This window comes from Quercus robur, chromosome 12, assembly GCF_932294415.1.
Source record: "Quercus robur chromosome 12, dhQueRobu3.1, whole genome shotgun sequence".
Taxonomy (NCBI): Eukaryota; Viridiplantae; Streptophyta; class Magnoliopsida; order Fagales; family Fagaceae; genus Quercus; species Quercus robur.
Window position 1 is genome coordinate 4943788 of NC_065545.1, and position 22123 is coordinate 4965910.

Here is a 22123-nt window from a genome sequence, read left to right on the forward strand (position 1 = left end):
ATGCATGGATTCATCACCTACCGAATCTTTTTTTTTTTTTTTAAGAAAAATCACCTACCGAATCCATTGGTCATCTTTACACCTTTTAGTATTTTTGAATAATTTTTTGTTTTGGAAGCTTATACCTGATAGTATTAATACAACATCTAACATATTTTTGGATCTATAAGCAATATACTATAAAGAAACAAGAGGCAGCCAAAATTTCTAACAGCCATCAAAAGAGAGTAAAATGTCAGGTCAAAATGCACCAATCAATCCCAACGGGGATCCGTACCAGCTCCTCCAGATAGTCCGAAACCCGGACGGCATGATAACCCGAGCTCTCGATATTCCAGAAACCCCACCCACATCTGATCCCAGCCTTTAACTTATATATATCTTCCCAAGCGAAAGTCAAACACATAACAAACTCCATCCTTAGTTCCTTACACAACTATATATATTACAATTACTCAACAATGTAAGTGGAATCAGTGACTGCATAGCCTACAAATGAAGAAGGTCAAGAACACACTGTTCCAATGGTCACTTGAGTTTAAATATTATTGAGACTTAAAACGATGACGTTTGTCTAAATGATAAACGGCATCGTTTCTTCCTTATGTCGTCACAGCTTATTCAAGGCAACACACGGTGTCGTTTTATACAGCTGTTCTTCCTCATTGAGCACGGGCTTGACTTCCTCTGTTTTCAACAAGATTGAGCATCAGATATTTTTGTGTAGAGTGGAGATATTTTTCTGTACAGCTGTCATTTTCTGTTCTAGAGTTTGTTAGATAGGATCCTTCTAGAAGCTTTTGTATACTATATATTGAGATGTAGGTGCATGAAACTAATGAAGCTTGAATAACCAATTCAGAGAGTTCTCTTCCTAACTTTTCTCTCTGTTTTACGCTCTCTCCATTGTTGAAGCTTCAAGCTTTTCCTAATTCTTACAAACAATTTGAGCAGAAATCTCATCACAAAGCTAGAGAGTTCGCCATGTCAAGTCAAACTGCTTCCTCAAATCCCACCGTTGATCCCTACCAACACCTCCAAATCGCCCTCAATGCCGACGGCACGATCACACGCCTCCGAGAAATCCCGAACACTCCACCCACACCTGATCCTAGCCACCCCACTCCAGTTCTCTCCAAAGACATCCCTCTAAACCAATCAAACAACACCTGGGTCAGAATATTCCTACCCAGAGAAGCACTTGATCATAACTCCTCCACTAAATTGCCTCTCATAGTTTTACTTCCATGGAGGAGGGTTCATCCTTTTCAGTGCAGCCTCATCAAATTTCCATGATTTTTGTGCCAACATGGCAATTGACCTCCACGTCATCATGGTATCCGTCGAGTACCGCCTCGCCCCAGAGCACCGTCTGCCGGCGGCTTATGATGATGCTATGGAAGCGTTACACTGGATCAAAACTACCCCAGATGATTGGCTAAGAGATTATGCTGATTTATCTAACACGTTTATTATGGGTGTTAGTTCTGGTGGTAACATAGCCTACCATGCAGGGTTACGTGCATCCGTGGAAACTGATAAACTTGAGCCTTTGGTGGTCAGAGGGTTGATATTGCATCAACCATACTTTGGTGGGTCCCAAAGGACTCAATCAGAATTGAGGGACAATCATCCAACTTTGCCACTAAGTGTTTGTGATCTAATGTGGGAATTGTCATTACCAATTGCTGACCGCGACCATGAGTATTGCAATCCAAAGGTTGGAGATGGGCCTCAGCTTTTGGAAAAGATCAAGCTGCTAGGATGGAAGGTCTTGGTGGTGGGCTGTGATGGGGACATACTGTTTGAACATCAAATTGAGTCGGCAAAACTGATGAGAGAAAAGGGTGTGTCAGTGGTGAGCCAATTTGGTGAGGGGGGCTATCATGGGGTAGATTTTTTTGAGCCTGCCAAAGCTAAGGCACTCCATGTGGTTCTTAAAAATTTCATATTGTCTTCATTGGTTGCCTAGGAAGAACAGTCCACAGGTCAAAAGTCTGCACAAAGAATAACGTTGTAATGTTGTTGATGTGATTAATGCCATGTTGTTATATGTACTGAAAAGTTCGTTGATCATTTTCATAATTATTGTTTTCCATCTTCAGACCATTATTGGCATGGAATTATGACCGCATGGGGTGTTTTATGTGTAAAAAGTGGAATAATTGAATTAAAAGTTAGAAGTTAGAACCGCATTTTATTATATTAATTATAATACAAAATACCATCTTTTTATATATACGGCTCTATCATATATATAATATTTGCAAATAATTAATGGTATACTTAAGAAACACACAAACTTTAATTGAAAATTTAGGGATTGTTTGGTAACTTTACTAGAGTAACTTTGTTTGTATTTTTATATTTTTGGAAAATTTGTGTAGATGAACAAATGTGTGGAAATGTGTAAAAATGTTATTTAAAAACTAAAAACATATCACATATGTTTAAACTCTTATACCAAACGGTTCCTTAATTTTTGTGCTTTATGGTTCATCTAAGCATCAAATATCTTTCAGCAAAAAAACACGTCAAAATATTCATAATATTATAAATAAAAAGATAATAAAAATACAACCTGTTAAGATATATGTGTGTGAAGAGAACGATTGAGTTATTGATTTTAATATTTGAGAAATAATGAGGGTATATATAATTAACTCAATAAATAAAGTATATTATGGAAATGTGTGGAGAACAATTTCAATTAAAAAAAATCTTTGCATGATAAAAAGTAATCATTATAAAAAGAAAAAATTTAACATATTGCTCACAATAAGTTAGTGAAAGTGACTTCAATCGTAATAATTTAAAATTAAATTTTTTATGGAATAATATAAAGTAAATTTGTCTGTTCTATATTTCGCTATCTGCTTCGTCATGCATGATTCATCACGTTTGTACCTTATTGTATTTTTAAATCATTTTTTTGTTTTGGAAGCTTATACCTGATAGTATTAAGAATTTAAGACAACATCTAACATATTTTTTGGATCTATAAAGAAACAAAGAGGCAGCCAAAATTTCTAACAGCCGTCAAAAGAGAGTAAAATGTCAGGTCAAGATGCACCAATCAATCCCACCGGGGATCCGTACCAGCTCCTCCAGATAGTCCGAAACCCGGACGGCACGATAACCCGAGCTCTCGATATTCCAGAAACCCCACCCACATCTGATCCTAGCCTTTCCATTTCAGTTCACTCCAAAGACATCCCAATTAACCAATCAAACAACACATGGGTCAGAATATATCTACCTCGTGAAGCACTTGATAGCTCCTCACACCTGAAGCTACCTCTTTTAGTTTATTGCCATGGGGGAGGATTCATCTTATACAGTGCAGCCTCATCTCATGTACACGATCATTGTGTCCGCTTGGCCAATGAACTACGTGTCATCATCGCATCGGTCGAGTACCGCCTCACCCCGGAGCATCGGCTCCCGGCGGCTTATGATGATGCTGTGGAAGCGTTGTACCGGATCAAAACCACCCAAGATGATTGGTTGACAAAGTACGCTGATTTTTCAAACTGTTTCATTATGGGCATGAGTGCTGGGGGAAACATAGCCTACCAAGCAGGACTACGTGTAGCTGCGGAAGCTGACCATCTCGGGCCTTTGAATATCCGAGGGCTGATATTGCAACAACCATTCTTTGGTGGGACCCAAAGGAGTGAGTCAGAGCTGAGGTTGGTCACTGATCCAACGTTGCCACTGTGTGTTTCTGATCTGCTGTGGGAGTTGTCATTGCCAATTGGGGTTGACCGTGATCATGAGTATTGCAATCCAACGGCGGGAGGTGGGTCTAAGCTATTGGAGAAAATGAGGTTGCTGGAATGGAAGGTTTTGGTGACTGGTTGTGATGGGGACCTTTTGTTTGATCGTCAGGTTGAGCTGGTGAAGCTGTTGGAGGAACATGGTGTACACGTGGTGGGTCATTTCAGTGTTGGAGGTTGTCATGGGGTGGACTTTCATGACTCCTCTAGGGGCAAGGCATTCTTGGAGCAAGTTAAGAATTTTATATTAATTTGATTACATGAATGACCATGTTTTTTCTTCTAAGCCATGAGTCATGGTGATTATTGATTTGATTGTGTTGCATAATGGTGGAGTTCTAGATTAAAAATGGCCCTTCCTTTCTTTGTAAGAGTATGATGGAGAAAATAAAATTTGGTGAACACCATTTTGGTCCTCACACTTTAGAGTTATAGTCAATTTGATCCTTATATTTTAATAACAGTCAATTTGATTCCTGTTATTTTCATATTGCAGTCAATTTGGTTCTTACTGTTAACTTACTAACGGAATTGCTTATGTGACAAACGGTGTGCACTATTGACATACTTAAAGATAACGTAACTAATAAAATAATAATAAAATTTTTTGTTAGTCATTAAAATATTCCATGTTAGTATTTAAATTGTAAAAAAAAAAATTAAAAATCTCAAGAATAAAAAATTAAGATCACCCTCAAATTTTCTTGTATTTTCCTGGTAACTAATCACAAGACTCAAACTCAAATTTGTTCCAAATTTGATTTTCTGCTTCTCTTTATTTGTTTCTTTCTTAAATAGTAAAATCTAGAGTTGATCTCTCTCTCTCTCTCTCTCTCTCTCTCTCTCTCTCTCTCTCTCTCTCTCTCTCTCTCTCTCTCTCTCTCTCTCTCTCTCTCTCTCTCTCTCTCTCTCTCTCTTTTATCTCACAATCTCTAAAATCTCGCAGCAAACTCACAATCAAACTAATAGCAACAAAGACACATATTCAAATAAAGAATACCCAGAAGACCAATATTTCAATTGCTTATATATATATATATATATATGAGATGGGTTCAAGTTACACCTGGTGTAACTCTTTAAAGTTACACCTGGTGTAACTCTTTAAAGTTACACATTTTTTAAACCATTGGATTTAAGTAAATCCAACGGTAAAAAAAAAAAAAAAATCTCTCATTAATACTAATATTCTGATTAGGATCTCATTAATTATTTCTCATTTATTGTATTTTATATCTATCTCTAAACACAAAAAAAAAAAAAAAAAAAAAAAAATGTAATATTTGACTCTCTCTCTCTACGTTTCTCTCTCTCCACCATTGTTGAAAGATTGCCGACAGAAGAAGGAAAGAAAAATATAAAAAAAATAATTGCAGAACACTACATTAGATGTTTGTGAGAAGGAAAACAAAAATGAAAACAAAGAGAAAGAGATAGAGAAGGAAAACAAGTAAATGCAAACAGAAAGCAAGAACTTGCATTAATCAATAGAAAAGTTTCAACAGATTCTGACAAATGCGTAACTTTTCATGATTTTTCCCTTGGAACCTTTGAAGATTCCTTATATTTTCGTGCCCTGAATGTTGGCTAAACAGTTCCTCAACACAAGCTGTGCTATGCCAATACAATTATTTATGATGTTGTAAAACTTTGTCCCTCTTGTCAATACTCATGATCAAAATGGCATAAATACAGTTTTAAAATCGTGATTTTTGGAAGGTGCAGAGATGGTGAATTTTGATATTTGGTGATCCAAAATCATATCTTAAATTTTTGATATGGTGATCCAAAATCACCATCAAATCAAATATTTTTGATATCTGGTGTAATTGTAAATCCGAGTATATTCTCTAAAGATGTGCAGAGAAGGTGCAAGCTAGTGTACAGTTTTAAAATCGTGATTTTGAGGAAGGTGCAGAGACGGTGATTTTTGGAGTGATTGTCAAGTCTTTGAAAATACCCGGAGTTAAGTTTAAGAGCATTCTAATTCTTGTTGTAAATTGCAAGATGGTACAGGTCTAGTCAAGAAATTCTCAAGCCTTAAGATTCTCATGGAAGGAGACCTATGTCAAAGATATTTTCATGAGACTCGGAAAGAAAACTCTGTAATATTTTTATTTTTCAATGATCTCCATGGAATGGCCAAGTCTGGCACTTTGTCTGGCACTTTTTCTAGAGGTGTTGTACCGTGGTAGTGGGAAGGTGATTGAGGGATGTTGGGCAATAAATGTGAGAAAATTCAGTAAAAGTAATTGACTTGGCATACAATAATTCTGCATTAATGAGATAGCAAGTAGTAATTTATCACCGTTAGATCTAATGAGAATTTATGGTCTAAAAATTGTGTAACTTTTATAAAGTTACACCAGGTGTAACTTGAACCCATCTATATATATATATATATATATATGAGATGAGTTCAAGTTATACCTTTTTTTAAGCCATTAGATTAAAGTAGATTCAACGGTTAAAAAAGCGCCCTCAATATTACAAATATTTTTAATAAAATCTCATTAATTACTCTCATTAATTTCCTTCAAACCTATCTCTAAACCCCAAACATGTCTGACTCTCTCTCTCTCTCTCCCTCTCTCTCTCTCTCTCTCTCTCTCTCTCTCTCTATGTTTGGTTTAAGCCGTTTGTCTCCGTTAGTTTCTCTCTCTCTCTTTTCTAAACTTGCGTTTCTCTCTCTCTATCTCCTCCTCCATTGCTCCACTTCCACCTCCACAGGTTGCTAGCAGAAAAAGAGGAAAAGAAAATAAAAAAAACCAAGCCGAACATTGATGAGAGAAAATTCACAATTGTCTTCGATGGGTTGTGGGTCATTTTCCCCCAATGCCAAACAAGATGTTTTCCTGCCAAAGTTGGGTTATCATCTCCGACTTCCCACTCGGCAACAACGGAAACTTGGGCACTACCTACTCATCGCAGCACAAGGTGAGTCCAATTTCCCTTTCTTTTTGGCCAGATGAAATTCTAGGATTTTCATGCCCTATAAAATAAAATGTTCTACCATAGGCGTTCTTGATTTTTTAATTATTTTCTTTTCTTTGATTCCCTTTGATAATCATGTTGATCTATTTGATAATTACAGTTAAGTCCTTGATAAAATGGTGTATCTTGAGTGATTTTTGTACTGGGTAATTAGGAATTCAGGCTCATTCCTTTTGTGCTCCAACTGTTTGATAAAATGCCCCAATGGAATTTATTTATTTATTTTTTTTGTTTCCATTTTAAAAATTTTGGGTATGGTCTTTTCATGAAACTTGCCTATTTCCCTGAGAAAAGCTTACTTTAATCATCAAAACTCATTCTTGGACATGCGATTGTTATCATGTAAATTCTTAAGTATCAGGAACAAGGCATAAACATGTAACTTTGATTCGTAAGTCATTTTAGTTTCTAGATCATGCTAGAAGTTATATTTTTTGCTTAGATATGATCAAGATTAGTGGTATGATCATTTTGGCACTTGCATATACATGCACTACAATGTGCAAAGTGAATCTGAGATATATGTGGTGAGGACAACATTTGGTTAGATGATTTTGTGTTTGTTTTTTAGGCTTATTTTGATGTTAAAGAGATGGTAAATGTGTGATTGGTGGCTGTTTATTATTGTATTTTGAAGTGTTCTTTATATTTATGGATGTAGTATTTTCGCCCATCCACAATTATTGCTACTTGGATGTGAGGGCCACTTAGTTAACCTCTCTTATGTTGCTTGGAATTTGATTTTGCAGCAATTAACCTCTCTTATGTCTTAGCTTCAATTTTACTACATTTCTACTCAAATCACTTTTATGCCAACCTTACTATGGTTATATGCACAATTTTAATGATGATTACTAGTTAATAATACTCAAGTAAACTGTTGGAAGTATGAACCTATTAGAATTTAGATAAAACTAATTTTTTATTTTTCCTTTAAGCTATTGGTTGGGTAGGATATGTCATATTGTGGCTCTAATTAGCCTATTTTATACTTTATAGGAATTGGATTCAATAGTGTATTTTTAGTTTGTGCTCAACCATACATATTCAGCAATGGAGCAATGTAAAATGAAGAGCCCTGCCCACACTACAATCTTGGATACATAGTTCTTGAATGGGTTGAGGAGAACTCAACTCTTTCTAGCATAAAAGAAATATATGGTTCTGGAACTATTCTTCCAATGATGATAATAGTCAATTCTGCGTAATGCTTCTATTGAATTCCTTATACTTTTCTAGACAGTATTTCATGGAGTTTTTTTTTATATGTATTATGAAAATGATGGAGTTCCTTTGCCTCTTTTACAGGTGCGAATTGCGCAAGGTCTTGTATGGAAAGGCTTTCTGCTCCTAGTATTGGAGTATATCAAGACAAAGACTCAAGTAGAGAGGCAAAATGCCATAACAGTGCATTGGAAGAGTTCAAGCCAAGAATACCTAAGCAACAGTGCAGACAATGCAGTTAAAAGTGTAGTAAACAGAGTAGACAGTGCAGTAATTTAAAGTAGCTATACTACCTGTAGTTTAGGATTAGTTTTTAATTGTTAGTTGTGATTTATATACACGTGTAATGATCTGATTGTTTGTAAAGACTAGTTCCACATTAATTCACTTTTGAACTAGTCTACAGTCATTCAAACATGGGTTTACAGCACTTCTTGAACTATCTGTAATTATATGTCTAAGTTTTGTATAAGCACACTTGTTTATAGTTAAATGCATCAAATTTATTGGTTTGGTTTGGTTTTATAGTCATCCCAATTGAATTCCTAGGATTGATGGAGACTAAATGACAGTCACAGTGCCATTGATATAGGTACAAACAGTGCAGTGCAGTAAACAAACAACTATGCTAATGCAGTGCGGTAAAAAAAACCACAAATGCAGTAACTTATGCAGTGCAGTAAACAAACAACTATGCTAATGCAGTGCAGTAAAAAAAAACCATTAATGCAATAACTTATGCAGTGCAGTAAACAAACAGTGTAGTACAGTAAACAAACAACTATACTAATGCAGTGCAGTAAAGTGCTGTAAACAGTACAGAACTTATGCAGGAACTTATGCAGTGCAGACTTAAAAAAACTACTAATGCAGTAACTTATGTAGTGCAGTAAATAAATAGTGCAGTGCAGTAAACAAACAACTATGCTAATGTAGTGCAATAAGTGCAATAAAAAAAAACCACTAATGCAGTAACTTATGCAGTGCAGTAAACAAACAGTGCAATGCAGTAGACAAACAACTATGCTAATGCAATGCAATAAGTGCAGTAAAGTGTAGTCAATAACTTAAAGCAGCTATACTACCTATTATTTAGAACCACAAACAAAGATAGATCAATTCTAAGAAACTGTTATTAAAAAAGTAAACACAAAGCTGCAAGTACCCCCTCAAAACAAGAGGTAAACAGTAGAAAATTTGAAAAAATGAGGCATATGTCCTTAAATAACAGTATTCCAACATAGGTCCTTAAAAACACACTGTTAATGACATTAAATTGAAGCAAAAACAGTATTGCAACATAGGTCCTTAAAAAAACAAAACAAAAAACCAAATAAAACTATTTCATCATGATTAACAATATAGCTCCTTAAACATAGTTCCTTCAGCTACTTGGACTCAATATATATATAAATTCCACCATGGAATGATCATTTTGTGATTCTCTTCAGCCACATGTATTTACAGTAGAACAAAAAAAGGTATAAGTAAATTTGAAACATGAGATATATATTATTACAATAAAAAATTCTTAAAAAAAAAAAAAAAAACTTGAAAAATGTAATGAAAGAACTCACTTTATGCTAAATCATCAATATCATTGTCATCAACCTCTGTAATGTTTTCTTCATCTTGGTAATCACTTCCTTCGCCATTAAATTGTTTACAAGTACAACGATTATGACAATAACCCCCACAAAGTTGACAAGATCATCTTTTTGTCATTGCACGAGCTAAGGATATTTCAAGCCCACCTTTAATTCTCCCACTAGGACCTTGTTTCTCGGTACTTTTCTTTCGACCTTTGGTTTGTGATACATGTGGATCTTTTATATTTAAAGGAACAATGACAGAGCAGTCTTCTACTTCAACAATGTCAGCAGATTCGCCACTCTTGTGATGCATATCCATTTCATCATCTTCCTTATCTTCAAGCAGTTCATTTTCCATTCCAAAAGCTTTCTTAAGGGTATGGTCTAAAAGTCTGAGATTATCATTTTATATATATCTTCAGATTTTTTAGCAAGGTAAGACAATTGACTTACACGTTGACAAACATGGATGCTTCGTAAGGCTTTTGACATATGATGCTCATCCTCAAAGCTTGATCTATATTCTACACTTTTGAGTTCTTTATTTGCTTCTTTTGTCCAACGTTGTAGGATGTAGTGGCTAGGAATCTGAAAAATATTTTTAACCTGGAAGATTAATAACATGTGCCTACAAACAATTCCCACAAACTCAAAAAGTTGGCAGTCACATTCACAAACTTTTGATTCCATGTTCAACTTCACAATAAATGCATCATTTGGATCAAAGGGAACTTGTTACTTTGTACCTATAAAAAGTTCCATTTTTCTCAACCTTTTCCTTTGTAAAGTGATTACTACTCACCAATTCTTTTTGGAACTTGTTCAATATGGTTCTCATGTATATAGAAGCAACTTGATGCTCTATTTTTGAGCCAATTACCAAAGAAGGTGTTTTATGTCTTGAATCAAAGTCTTCCTTCCTTTCTTTCTTATAACGACTGTCCACCGCCTTTGCAAATTTGACCACAAAATCCTTTAGTGTAGTTCTTGAGTTAACAAAGGAATCAAAGAACACATTGATGCTTTCACTTCTCTGGGTAGTGTTCATTCCTGCAAAGAAAGTATTTCTATTGTAAACCGGTACCCATGACTCTCGAATATTAAATAATCCTTCAAGCCATTCATTTCTCTTCAAGCCATAAGTCAATATTAGGCTCTTCCAAGCCTCCTCAAATTTTTCCACACTAGGTGACTCACGTATGCATCTCTTCAACTCACGTTTGAATATTGAATTCTTATGATATATATGGGAAAGTTTCTCTAGAAATTTCTTCTTAATATGCCAAAGACAAAGACAATGACTAGTTCTTGGGAATACCTTTGCAAAGCTGCACCCATGGCTAAATCTTGATTTGTAATAATAGATTTTGGTTCCTTCCCCCACATTGCTTGAAGCCAAGTTTCAAATAGCCACACAAAAGTTTGTTCTGTCTCATCTTGCAACAATGCACAACCTAATAAAATTGATTGACAATGATGGTTTAACCTCGTAAAAGGAGCAAATGGCATATCATACTTGCTTGTTTTGTAAGTTGTGTCAAATGTCACTACATCCCAAAAGTATTGATAAGTCATTCTTGATCGCGCATCCACCCAAAAAAAATTATATGGCCAACATCATCACATTGAATTGCATAAAAGAAATTGGAGTTTTGAGCTTGTTGTTTTTGGAAATAATTAAGGACAACTGAGGCATCTCCAACATCTAGATTTTTTCCCCTAACATCTCTCAAGTGATTCCAACAATCTCTATTTGTAAATGTTTGGTCACCTACATTGAACATCATGGCAACTTTTCCTGTTGGAAGACCTTTTTTACCAAATTTTTCAACTAGACTCTTAGCAGCGGTAGAAATTTTTTTGTGGCATCGGAGGTATGACACACTCTTTGGACTAATAATACCATGATTGTGGTTGTTGTCAAATCCCTTCACAACCCATTTCTGCAACTTCTTATTTTTCATGACCCTAAGCATTGCTTCACATCCAGTTCTAAGACTTGAGCAACTTCTATGGGCCTTGTTTTCATCATCTCTACTCAAACCATTGTCTAATGCATTTTTTGTTTTGCACTGCCCTTCACTACAACATACATAAATATGACTTGTTACATCATCACTTCTGGGTGCTTTTTTACTCGTACGGATACGGATTCCAAAACCTTCTTTTTTGGCAAATTCTTTGTAAAAAGTTTCAACATCATCAAGGAAGTCAAATTGCATTCCGACATATGGCTTGGATTTCAACTCACAATCACCAAAATCTTCAAGCGGTAACTCTTGTTCTAATGGTCTCGAATTGTCTGGGGCATCATATAACTCTTCACATTCCATTTGTGATTTAGTAACTATAAGAACCAATACAAATAATGAACACACAAAAAAAAAAAAAAAAAAATGCAATCATTTTAAATAAAAATGTTTAAAATGACAAAGATATAAAAATGTACATAATCATAACCAAACACTCAAGTGGACACTCAAATTCAATTTCGACTTTGAAAACATGAAATTTTTTAAATAAAAAAAATATATATTCCATCAGTCTAATTATGGATTTGGAACATGAAAACTAGATATTTCTGCCAAATAATGTTTTTTATTAAATTGCTCCAGAGCAGTTGCATCATCAAAATCATTAATTGGTTGGCAAATTGTTGTTTGTCCATTATTGTATCATCATCAGCCACCTATATAAGTTCATGTCTCTTTCTCGCAAAAGAAAAAAAGAATTAATATGTTCATGTCTAGCTTCAGTGATGTCTTTTGTTTATCAATTTCTTCAACTATTCAACAGTGTAAGTCACAATGTTAGTTTTTTTAGAGCACTCACAACTTGGGGATGTAACTAGGGAACTACCAACGATGTAAGCCACAGTGTAAGTTTCTCTAAATTTACTACACATACAATGGTTTTAACAAATCTGTATTGCCACATGATTCTTTGTGAACCATTTATTGTGTTCCAGAAAAGGGGAAAAAAAAAAACAGAGCACTCACAACATAAAAGAAAGGAAAAATAGAAATAGAGTACTCACAATGGTGGAGGAGCAATGGTGGAGGTGGAACAATGGTGGAGCTTTAATGTGTTTGTACTTACAATAGAAACAGAGCACTCACAACACGTTAATGCAATCAATGGTTTTTTTTTTTTTTTTTTTTTTTTTTGTGGTGGCAACCTGGAACAATGGTGGAGAAGCAAATGGAGACAAATGGAGAGACAAAGGCTTGAACACCAAATGTAGAGAGAGAGCACTCACAATAGAAACAGAGCACTCACAACACGTTAATGCGATTTTTTTTTTTTTTTTTTTTTTTTTCTGGCAGTAACCTAGAACAATGGTGGAGGAGCAGCAGCAAACGGAGACAAACAGAGAGAAAAAGGCTTGAACACCAAACGTAGAGAGAGAGAGAGAGAGTCAGATGTATTCTTTTATTGGGTCTAGATATACGTATTGAATGCAATAAATAAGAGATAATTAATGAGATACTTGTAAGAATGTTAGCATTAATGAGGGTCTTTTTTTGACCATTGGATTTATTTAAATCCAATGGTTTAAAAAATGTGTAACTCTTTAGAGTTACACCAGGTGTAACTTGAACCCATCTCTCTATATATATATATATATATATAAATTTTTTTATTATTATTATTTTTTTTTGTTTTTGTTTTTGGACAAGCAAAGAGAAAATGGTTCCAAGGAAAGAATTGAAGGAAGGAAGGTGTCTAAGTTTGCGCATGTGTGTTATCTGTTATGGCTAACATCATGTCCGATGGAGCTGCGGCAGTCAATGGCCTTGGAGGAGAGCGAAGACATTTTTGCTGGCAATCAAGCAGCAGCACTGCTAGTAGTAAATGCTAGAAGAGCTTAAGGACTTTGGCCATGGAGGATTGAAGCTAGGTTCAGTTGTAGATTAGAGTCATTAGAAAGTGAGAACTTTGGGTTTGCAAGTGAGAAAGAGAGATAGATAAAGAGTTTGAGAAGGAGAAGAATAGTCTGATATGGTACAAATTTATTTTTAAGTTTGGTGTTTGGCTAAAAAGAATGTAACAGAAAAATTGGGAATGGTCTAAAATTTTGTTTTTCTATCTTTTTTTAATTGATAAAAAAAAAATTTGTTAATTTAAATGCTGACACATTGTAATTTTTAATGTTTATTAAAAACTTTTTTTTTATGAGAGATGCTACATCTACAACATTTTTACAACAAATCACAGGTGGTTAGTTATTATTGGTTCAAATTTGAAACTAACACTAAGATTATTTTTTTGCCCTGACAATAACAACTAGTAACAACTTGCCACTTAGGATTTGTTGTAAAAATGTTGTAGACATATCATTTCTCTTTTTTTATTAGCCACGTCATTTTTAAGTATGCCAATAGTGCACAACATTTGCCGCGTAATCAATTCTGTTAGTAAGTCAACGGTAGGGTTTGCCACATAAGTAATTCCGTTAGTAAGTTAACAGTAGAGACTAAATTGACTGTAATGTGAAAATAATAAGGACCAAATTGACTGTTATTAAAATGTAAGGACCAAAATGGTGTTTTCGCCAAAAAAATTTATTTTCATTAGAGTCTTTCTTGAAGCAAAAAAATAAAAAGAAAAGAAGAGAAGAGTATGATGGAGAATGAAGTAATTATATGTTCAAGATTCAAATGAATGTGTACTCAAAAAAAAAAAAAAAAAAAATTTATTAAGAACTTAGTGAGTGATTCAATTCTATGGCTTATCATTTCTATCCAGCTCTCCATTATTACTCATATTTGGTATTGCGTTTTCTCTGTTATTTTGTTATTTTATTTTATTTTTTTGTTTTGAAAGTAAGAATTCTCTAGTTATCTGGTGGTCATTGTTGATGTTGGTGTATGTTCCAAACACTTTTATTATTATTTATTTTCTAACCATTAAGAATTTATAAGTAAAATAGCCGTTGGACAATTATGAGATTTCTAGCCGTTGGGAATTTGTGAGTAAAATAATAGTTTGGTAATTATAAGAAAAATAGTCATTAGGCAAAAATTGATGATATAGCCATTGGACTTTTATAGATTATTAGTAACCAATAACTATAGATTATTATTTTCATAAGTAGCCTATATAATACTTATCATAACACCTTTTCCAAAAAAAAAGTTACTGCTCTATATTTAGATATACACAATTCTATCATCTTTCTCTTCTACATATTTTTTTTACAAGAATATTTGTTTTTAAGGAAAGGCAATAGAAGACTATAATCTAAACTTGGAGGGTTGTTTGTCCAAGAGAACCAATCACACTGAGTTTTACTTTGGATGACACGAATCAACTTTTAAGAACAAAGTTCTTTGAGTGAATCTATAGCACTATGAGATTGTTCCTAAATTTATTTATATTTATTATTATTGCTAATTTACTTTCTTGTTAATTATTTGGGATATTGTTTGTTGTATCAAATTTTTTATTCATTTTTATATTTCCAACAGTAGTCCTATTAGCGAGGATGTCATCACATCATAATTCGTAAGTATCTAGTTCCAAAGTAGCTTCAAGTTACAAAAGTTTCTACTTGATTACAACTAAGTCCATTGCTTTATTAGTTTCCCTCAAGTTATACTCTAGCTAGACATTTTGAAAAGTTTGGAAACAGAAGCACTATTAGTAATAAGAGAAACAACATCCATAGCATCTAAGTCAACAACAATTTAATTAGCAATCCCTAGCTAGCTTAGCTCTAATCATTATTGAGCCATCCCACAAAGCCCAAAGTGTGGGGAGATTAACACCTTGAAGAGTTTCCTTGAATAATTAATATAACATATAGAGACACATTTTAACACAAAAGACCTAAATCTCATGGGTATATGTTCAATTATGTTATATTAAGTACTTATTTTCTCAATATTATTTAATGTGGGACTTCACTCACACTTGTACACCCAATAGTCTCCCCTTTATATTTGAGTCTCTATCTCTCTGTGGGCTTTCAAAACCTCTCTCTAGGCCATGAATAAGTCCTACTCACTTCCCTTGCTTAATAGGCCTTTCCCTTCACTAGTGCATTATCCATGGGCCTCTACTTGTCAACCCCGCATGTCTTTTATCCTCTATGGGAATCTCGTACCTCATTGTTGTTTTGCACTATTGGCAATAATACTCTTTTGTTGGGTCTTTTCTAAGATCGTTTATGTGAGCTTTATGGGCTTGCTTGGGCAATATATTGTCCCCGCTCTAACTGTAAAAGGGACTCACCCTGCTTCATTTGCAAAAAGGCTCCAAGTATACGTACACTATGTTTCTGCTCCAACTACGAAAGGAATCTCGATAACCTTGCCACCTTTGCCCCACATCACCATGGACTCTAATACCACTTGTTGGGGAGATAAACATATTGTGAAGCTTCTTTGAGTAATTAATATAACATAGAGAGACATACTTTAACCCAAGAAGCCTAAATCCCATTGATATGTGCTCAATTATGTTATATTAAGTGCTTATTATTCTCATCATTATTCAATGTTGGACTTTATTCACATGTGTAAACCCAACACAAAATTTTGTGACAAGGCTAGCTAGTAGCAATACCAATAACCTTAGAAAAACCTTGAATTAAAGTGCGCAAAGACCATTAGTGTTAAGCTTGAACCAACATACAGGTGATTGATCCATTTGAGAAAGATGTCATATATAGTGGGTCCACCCAACAGGTTTAGAGGAAGAGAGAAAATGAAATCCAACGGCCTTCATAATGCACTATTTAGTAAGCTCTAAGTTGATTGCCTCTTTTAATTGGAAGAACACTTTGTTCCTATGTAGACAAAGCCCACACTCCAAACAAGAAAACAACACACCAAGGAACACGTGTGGCATTAAAAAATTGTCACAACTGCCTTGACATGTTGTGATTGAAAAATGTCAATGGTGGCTAGGTACATATAAAATGATGTTTCAACTTTCAACTACAATTTGCGACCTTAATAAGTTGTGAACAAAGTTACGATCTAACTTCTAACATTGCTTGTTGAAAAATAGAGTTTAGCTTGGGCTCACTTAACATTCAACATAAAAGCTCTTGTTCTTTCAACCACTAAGAGTATCTCCAGCAACTTCTTCAAATTTTTGTACTGTTTGAACAGTGAACAATTATATATTCCTTTTATCTACTCACTTTTTCAAATACATTTTTCAACACATTCTCTATATTTTCTCTATTCTATATAAATATTATTTTTTCATTCTTTCTTTAATATTTAAAATTTTTGGTGATATTTTTTAATAAATCTTGAGTAGCACTTGTGGCAATGATATAGTGAGTCGTAGGATCATCTATTTTTAATGAGAAGTGTAATGTTCCTATGTGGTAAGTTATTACCGGTTCTAATTTGAACTCACTACTAAAATTATTTTTTTCTCAACTGCAATAGCCAATAATAATCCGCAACTTAAAATTTATTGTGAAAGAATTGTAAAAATATCATGATAACATTTCTCAATTTTATTTTTTCTTCTCTCTTCATTTTTTTCCATCCATATGTTTGTTCTTTTTCTTTTCTTTTTTCTCTTGTTTTTTCTCCTCCACACACGTATCCCCACTTCTCTTTATCTTCATTTTTGAATTTCATTTTCTACCTTTTCATCTACTTGTATGATCTCTACTAGGATGGAAGGTCTTTGGTGGTGGGCTATGATGGGGACATACTATTTGAACATCAAACTGAGTTGGTAAAACTGATGAGAAAAAAGGGTGTGTTAGTGGTGATCCAATTTGGTGGGGGGTGGTTATCATGGGATAGATATGTTTGAGCCTGCCAAAGTTAAGGCACTCCATGTGGTCCTTAAAATTTTCATATTTTCTTCATTGGCTGCCTAGGAAGAATAGTCCACATGTCAAAAGTCTTGCACAAAGGATAACGTTGTAATGTTGTTGATGTGATTAATGCTATGTTGTTATATGTATTGAAAAGTCGTTGTTTTGACTTTGATGCTGTTAAATCATAAATAAAACATCATTTTCATAATTATTGTTTTCCATCTTCAGACCATTAATGGCATGGGATTATGGCCGTATGGGGTGTTTTATGTGTAAAAAGTGGAATAACTGAATTAAAAGTTAGAAGCTAGAACCACATTTTATTATATTCATAATAATAAAAATTACCATCTTTTTATATATACGGCTCTACCATATATATATATATATATATATATAATCTTTGAGAATAAATAATGATACTCAAGAAACACAAAAACTTTATTGAAAATTTAATTTTTGTGCTTTATGGTTTTTAGTTCATCTATGCATCAAATATCTTTCAGTAAAACAAACACATCCAAATATTCATAATACTATAAATAAAAATTGAGAACAATTGAGTTATTAATCTTAGTATTTGGGAAATAATAAGAGTATATATGGTTAGCTCAATAAATAAAGTCTATTATGGAAATATATGGAAAACAATTTCAATTGATAAAGTCTTTGCATGATAAAAAGTAATCATTATGGAGAAAATAAAGAGTAATAAGGATAAAGAGATGTAAGGGCGGTTTTTGGGATCCAGGCCCAGCAAGCAGGCGATTCTGGCCCAAAAGACCCTCAACAATGAATTTGTAGAGAGTGAGTCACAGAATTACGTCTTGACAGAGTAAATGCAATTATTAATATGCCATGCAACAATTTGAACGTGGGGATATTTCATTAAGTTTCATGGGATAACAGTCCTTGAGGCTGTATGAGTGCTTCTTATGCTCTGTTTACAGAATTCCTTTCTCTTTTTCTCTCTTCCTTCTTTTTCCTCTCAATTTTCCGATCCCCTAGTCATAGGGATTTTCTTCTCTTATATAGCATCCTTCAATTGATAATGGCCTTACACTTATTAACCATCTAGGCCTCTACTTGAGTGTCTGTCCCATAGGACATCCCCCTTCTTTTCCTGTGAGTTGCACTGGCCAAGATAATACTATTCTCCTGTCCTTTCTACATTAATGCGGCTGGAAAAGTAACTTCCTTGCATTTAATGCGGCAGTTGTGGTTGCCCCCTGAACGTCTAGCATTTTCCTTCTATTTGGGACGATTTCTCACCGTGTACAGGGCGTGAGTTGGACTCCCATTTGGTTCGTCCGAGGAGACACTCCTCCTCGGACGCCCCTTAAACAAGCCCGGCCCAACAGGATTGGGCTGAAAGTCTTCCAGCCATGTCTTCACTTCTTGCTATGGCTAGACTCCGCACAGGTCCCAAGGCCCACTGTTGACTGATGAATTTTACCCCCACAAGAGACATAAGTTGAAATTCTATTTTATATATCTTAAAAATAAAAATCTAACATATTGCTCACATCCGATTGTTTTTAGGACTCAATTGCAAGGTTAGTGAAAGTGACTTCAATTCAATCGTAATAATTTAAAATTAATTTTTTTATGGAATAATATAGTACCTGTTTGGATTCAAATTAATTTGGCGATTGCGTTTTGTAATCTGCAGTTTTTTTTTTTTTTTTTTTTTTTTTTTTTTTGTTCAGCCTGCAATTGTTGACAAGTCAATTGTGAACAGTACACCTATGCACTATTTACAGATCCCACAAATTACATTTTTCAACAAGTTTTTCATTAAAAATTGGTCTTACAATATTATTTACACATTTAAAAATTATTTTGCTACAGTATTTTTAGTTTCAATTTTCAATTTCAGCAAAAATAAGTTGTATCGAAACAAACCCATAGAATAAATTTGTCTATTCTATATTTCGCTATCAGCTGCTTCGTCATGCATGGATTCATCACCTACCGAATCTTTTTTTTTTTCAGAAAAATCACCCACCGAATCCATTGGTCATCTTTACACCTTTTAGTATTTTTGAATAATTTTTTGTTTTGGAAGCTTATACCTGATAGTATTAATACAACATCTAACATATTTTTGGATCTATAAGCAATATACTATAAAGAAACAAGAGGCAGCCAAAATTTCTAACAGCCATCAAAAGAGAGTAAAATGTCAGGTCAAAATGCACCAATCAATCCCACCGGGGATCCGTACCAGCTCCTCCAGATAGTCCGAAACCCAGACGGCACGATAACCAGAGCTCTCGATATTCCAGAAACCCCACCCACATCTGATCCCAGCCTTCCCATTTCAGTTCTCTCCAAAGACATCCCAATTAACCAATCAAACAACACCTGGGTCAGAATATATCTACCTCGTGAAGCACTTGATAGCTCCTCACACCTGAAGCTACCTCTTATAGTTTATTGCCATGGGGGAGGATTCATCTTATACAGTGCAGCCTCATCTACTGTACATGATCATTGTGTCCGCTTGGCCAATGAACTACGTGTCATCATCGCATCGGTCGAGTACCGCCTCGCCCCGGAGCATCGGCTCCCGGCGGCTTATGATGATGCTGTGGAAGCGTTGTACCGGATCAAAACCACCCAAGATGATTGGTTGACAAAGTACGCTGATTTTTCAAACTGTTTCATCATGGGCATGAGTGCTGGGGGAAACATAGCCTACCGTGCAGGACTACGTGTAGCTGCGGAAGCTGACCATCTCGGGCCTTTGAATATCCGAGGGCTGATATTGCAACAACCATTCTTTGGTGGGACCCAAAGGAGTGAGTCAGAGTTGAGGTTGGTCAACGATCCAACGTTGCCACTGTGTGTTACTGATCTGATGTGGGAGTTGTCTTTGCCAATTGGGGTTGACCGTGATCATGAGTATTGCAATCCAACGGTGGGAGGTGGGTCTAAGCTGTTGGAAAATATAAGGTTGCTGGGATGGAAGGTTTTGGTGACTGGTTGTGATGGGGACCATTTGTTTGATCATCAGGTTAAGCTGGTGAAGCTGTTGGAGGAACATGGTGTACACGTGGTGGGTCATTTCGGTGTTGGAGGTTGCCATGGGGTGGATTTTCATGACTCCTCTAGGGGCAAGGCATTCTTGGAGCAAGTTAAGAATTTTATATTAATTTGATTACACAAATGATTATGTTTTTTTTCTTCTAAGCCATGAGTCATGGTGATTATTGATTTAATTGTGTTGCGTAATGGTGGAATTCTAGATTAAAAATGGCCCTTCCTTTCTTTGGTAATTTTGACAAAAGGTGGAGCATGACACGGAGACAAAAAGTGTGAAAGAAAATTAATTTTAAAAATAAAAATGTGAAGAGTGATTCAATCAGGCCCGCCCTATGATTCCTCCATCTTCATGCGTTGAATGAAAGTCACCAATTTTCTCTGAAAGAATTGTTAAAAATATTTTTCAAAATAAATGGGAAAATAAAAATAAAAAAGCGGAAAGTCGAGGGCAGTTTGGTCAACGGGATGTAAAAAAAAAAAAAAAAATGAAGAAGAAGAAGAAGAAGAAAGGAAACGAGGTCAGACGGCGAACATTCTGAATTTCTGATCTGGTGGCGAATGAAATGACGGAACTAGCTCTGGAAATCATGATGCGTCCCCATGCAAAGAGGGGTATACTAAAACCAATAAAGGAAAATATTCGACTTCCACAGGGGCACTTCTGTCATAAATGAAATCCAAACGGAGTCACTAGTAGTAAGTCGTAACCGCGCTCCCACGAACTCACTGAGTCAAAACAAAAATCGGAAAAATCAGAGCAACAAACCTTAGATCTCGAGCTTACAGTCGGTTTGGAAAGACGGCTTGACTCCTCAAAGCCATCGAGAGCGCCGTCGCTGGCAGAGGTGGCGCTGCTCCATGACAGCGGCGTGGTAGGACTGGCTCACGCAAGCTCGGCCTTCTTCTTCGTGGTGGAGTCACCATGTCTGGGTGCTGACTTGGAATGATGCTGGCGGATAGTCTAGCCGAGGCGGAGAACAGCCTGAACAGGCTTCGGCAGAGGAGGCTGAGCTTGGAAGAGCCTTAACAGCAAATCCACCACCATCGTGTCGTCGGTCATCGCCTCCTTGACCCACTCATCGTCGCTCATATTCTCATTTTTATAGATTTAAAGATGACTCTTCCTTTCTTTGTAAGATTTACTTCTTAAGTTCATTATAGAATTGTGCGTTCATGGTAAAGTGTCAATTATGGCGTATACCAAAAAAAAATTAATTAGTGTCTTGTTTTGACAATAAAAAGCTATCATCAAGAATAGATGTTATAGGTTAAAACTTTATTAAAAAAAATTCAATATAATTTTTTTCCTTCATAATTACTTACTCTCTTTTTTTAGCTAGCATGTTATATTTATTCTTAAAATTTTATACATACATATATATATATATATATATATATTAAGTGATTTAACATTATTTTATGTTTCATGTATAACTGGTAGATTATTAGAATTGATAACTGAACTATAAACGTAAAGAATTATATATTATTCAACTTATATTTTTAAGTGTTTTCTTCGTTCATTTATTTGTATAGACAGAAATACAATAACAAGAGTAAAAAAGTATAAGTATATCAGATCAAAAATAAATAAATAAAGGAGTAAAAAAGTTTTTTTTTTTTTTTTTTGGTACATGAAAGAAGAAATGGTCATGTTGGATTAACCCAACTCACAAAGAATGTAAGGATCC

General features: G+C 34.9%; 2 protein-coding genes and 1 pseudogene across 2 annotated transcripts; all 3 read left to right on the forward strand.

The window, feature by feature from the left end:
- Positions 1-144: 144 nt before the first annotated feature.
- Positions 145-20754, forward strand: LOC126707924 (carboxylesterase 1-like). Its single transcript, XM_050407667.1, has 2 exons — positions 145-234; positions 19561-20754. The coding sequence occupies exon 2, from the start codon at positions 19567-19569 to the stop codon at positions 20545-20547; it is 981 nt and encodes a 326-aa protein (XP_050263624.1). The 5' UTR covers positions 145-234; positions 19561-19566; the 3' UTR covers positions 20548-20754.
- LOC126707925 (carboxylesterase 1-like) lies at positions 218-4198 on the forward strand. Its single transcript, XM_050407668.1, has 2 exons — positions 218-239; positions 3062-4198. Exons 1-2 carry the CDS (start codon positions 233-235, stop codon positions 4033-4035), a joined length of 981 nt encoding a protein of 326 aa, XP_050263625.1. The 5' UTR covers positions 218-232; the 3' UTR covers positions 4036-4198.
- On the forward strand, positions 293-2064 carry LOC126707922 (carboxylesterase 1-like; annotated as a pseudogene).
- Positions 20755-22123: the final 1369 nt, after the last annotated feature.

Excerpts from the sequence above, each read along its gene's own strand:
- LOC126707924 (XM_050407667.1), top strand. The coding sequence starts at position 19,567 with ATGTCAGGTCAAAATGCACCAATCAATCCCACCGGGGATCCGTACCAG.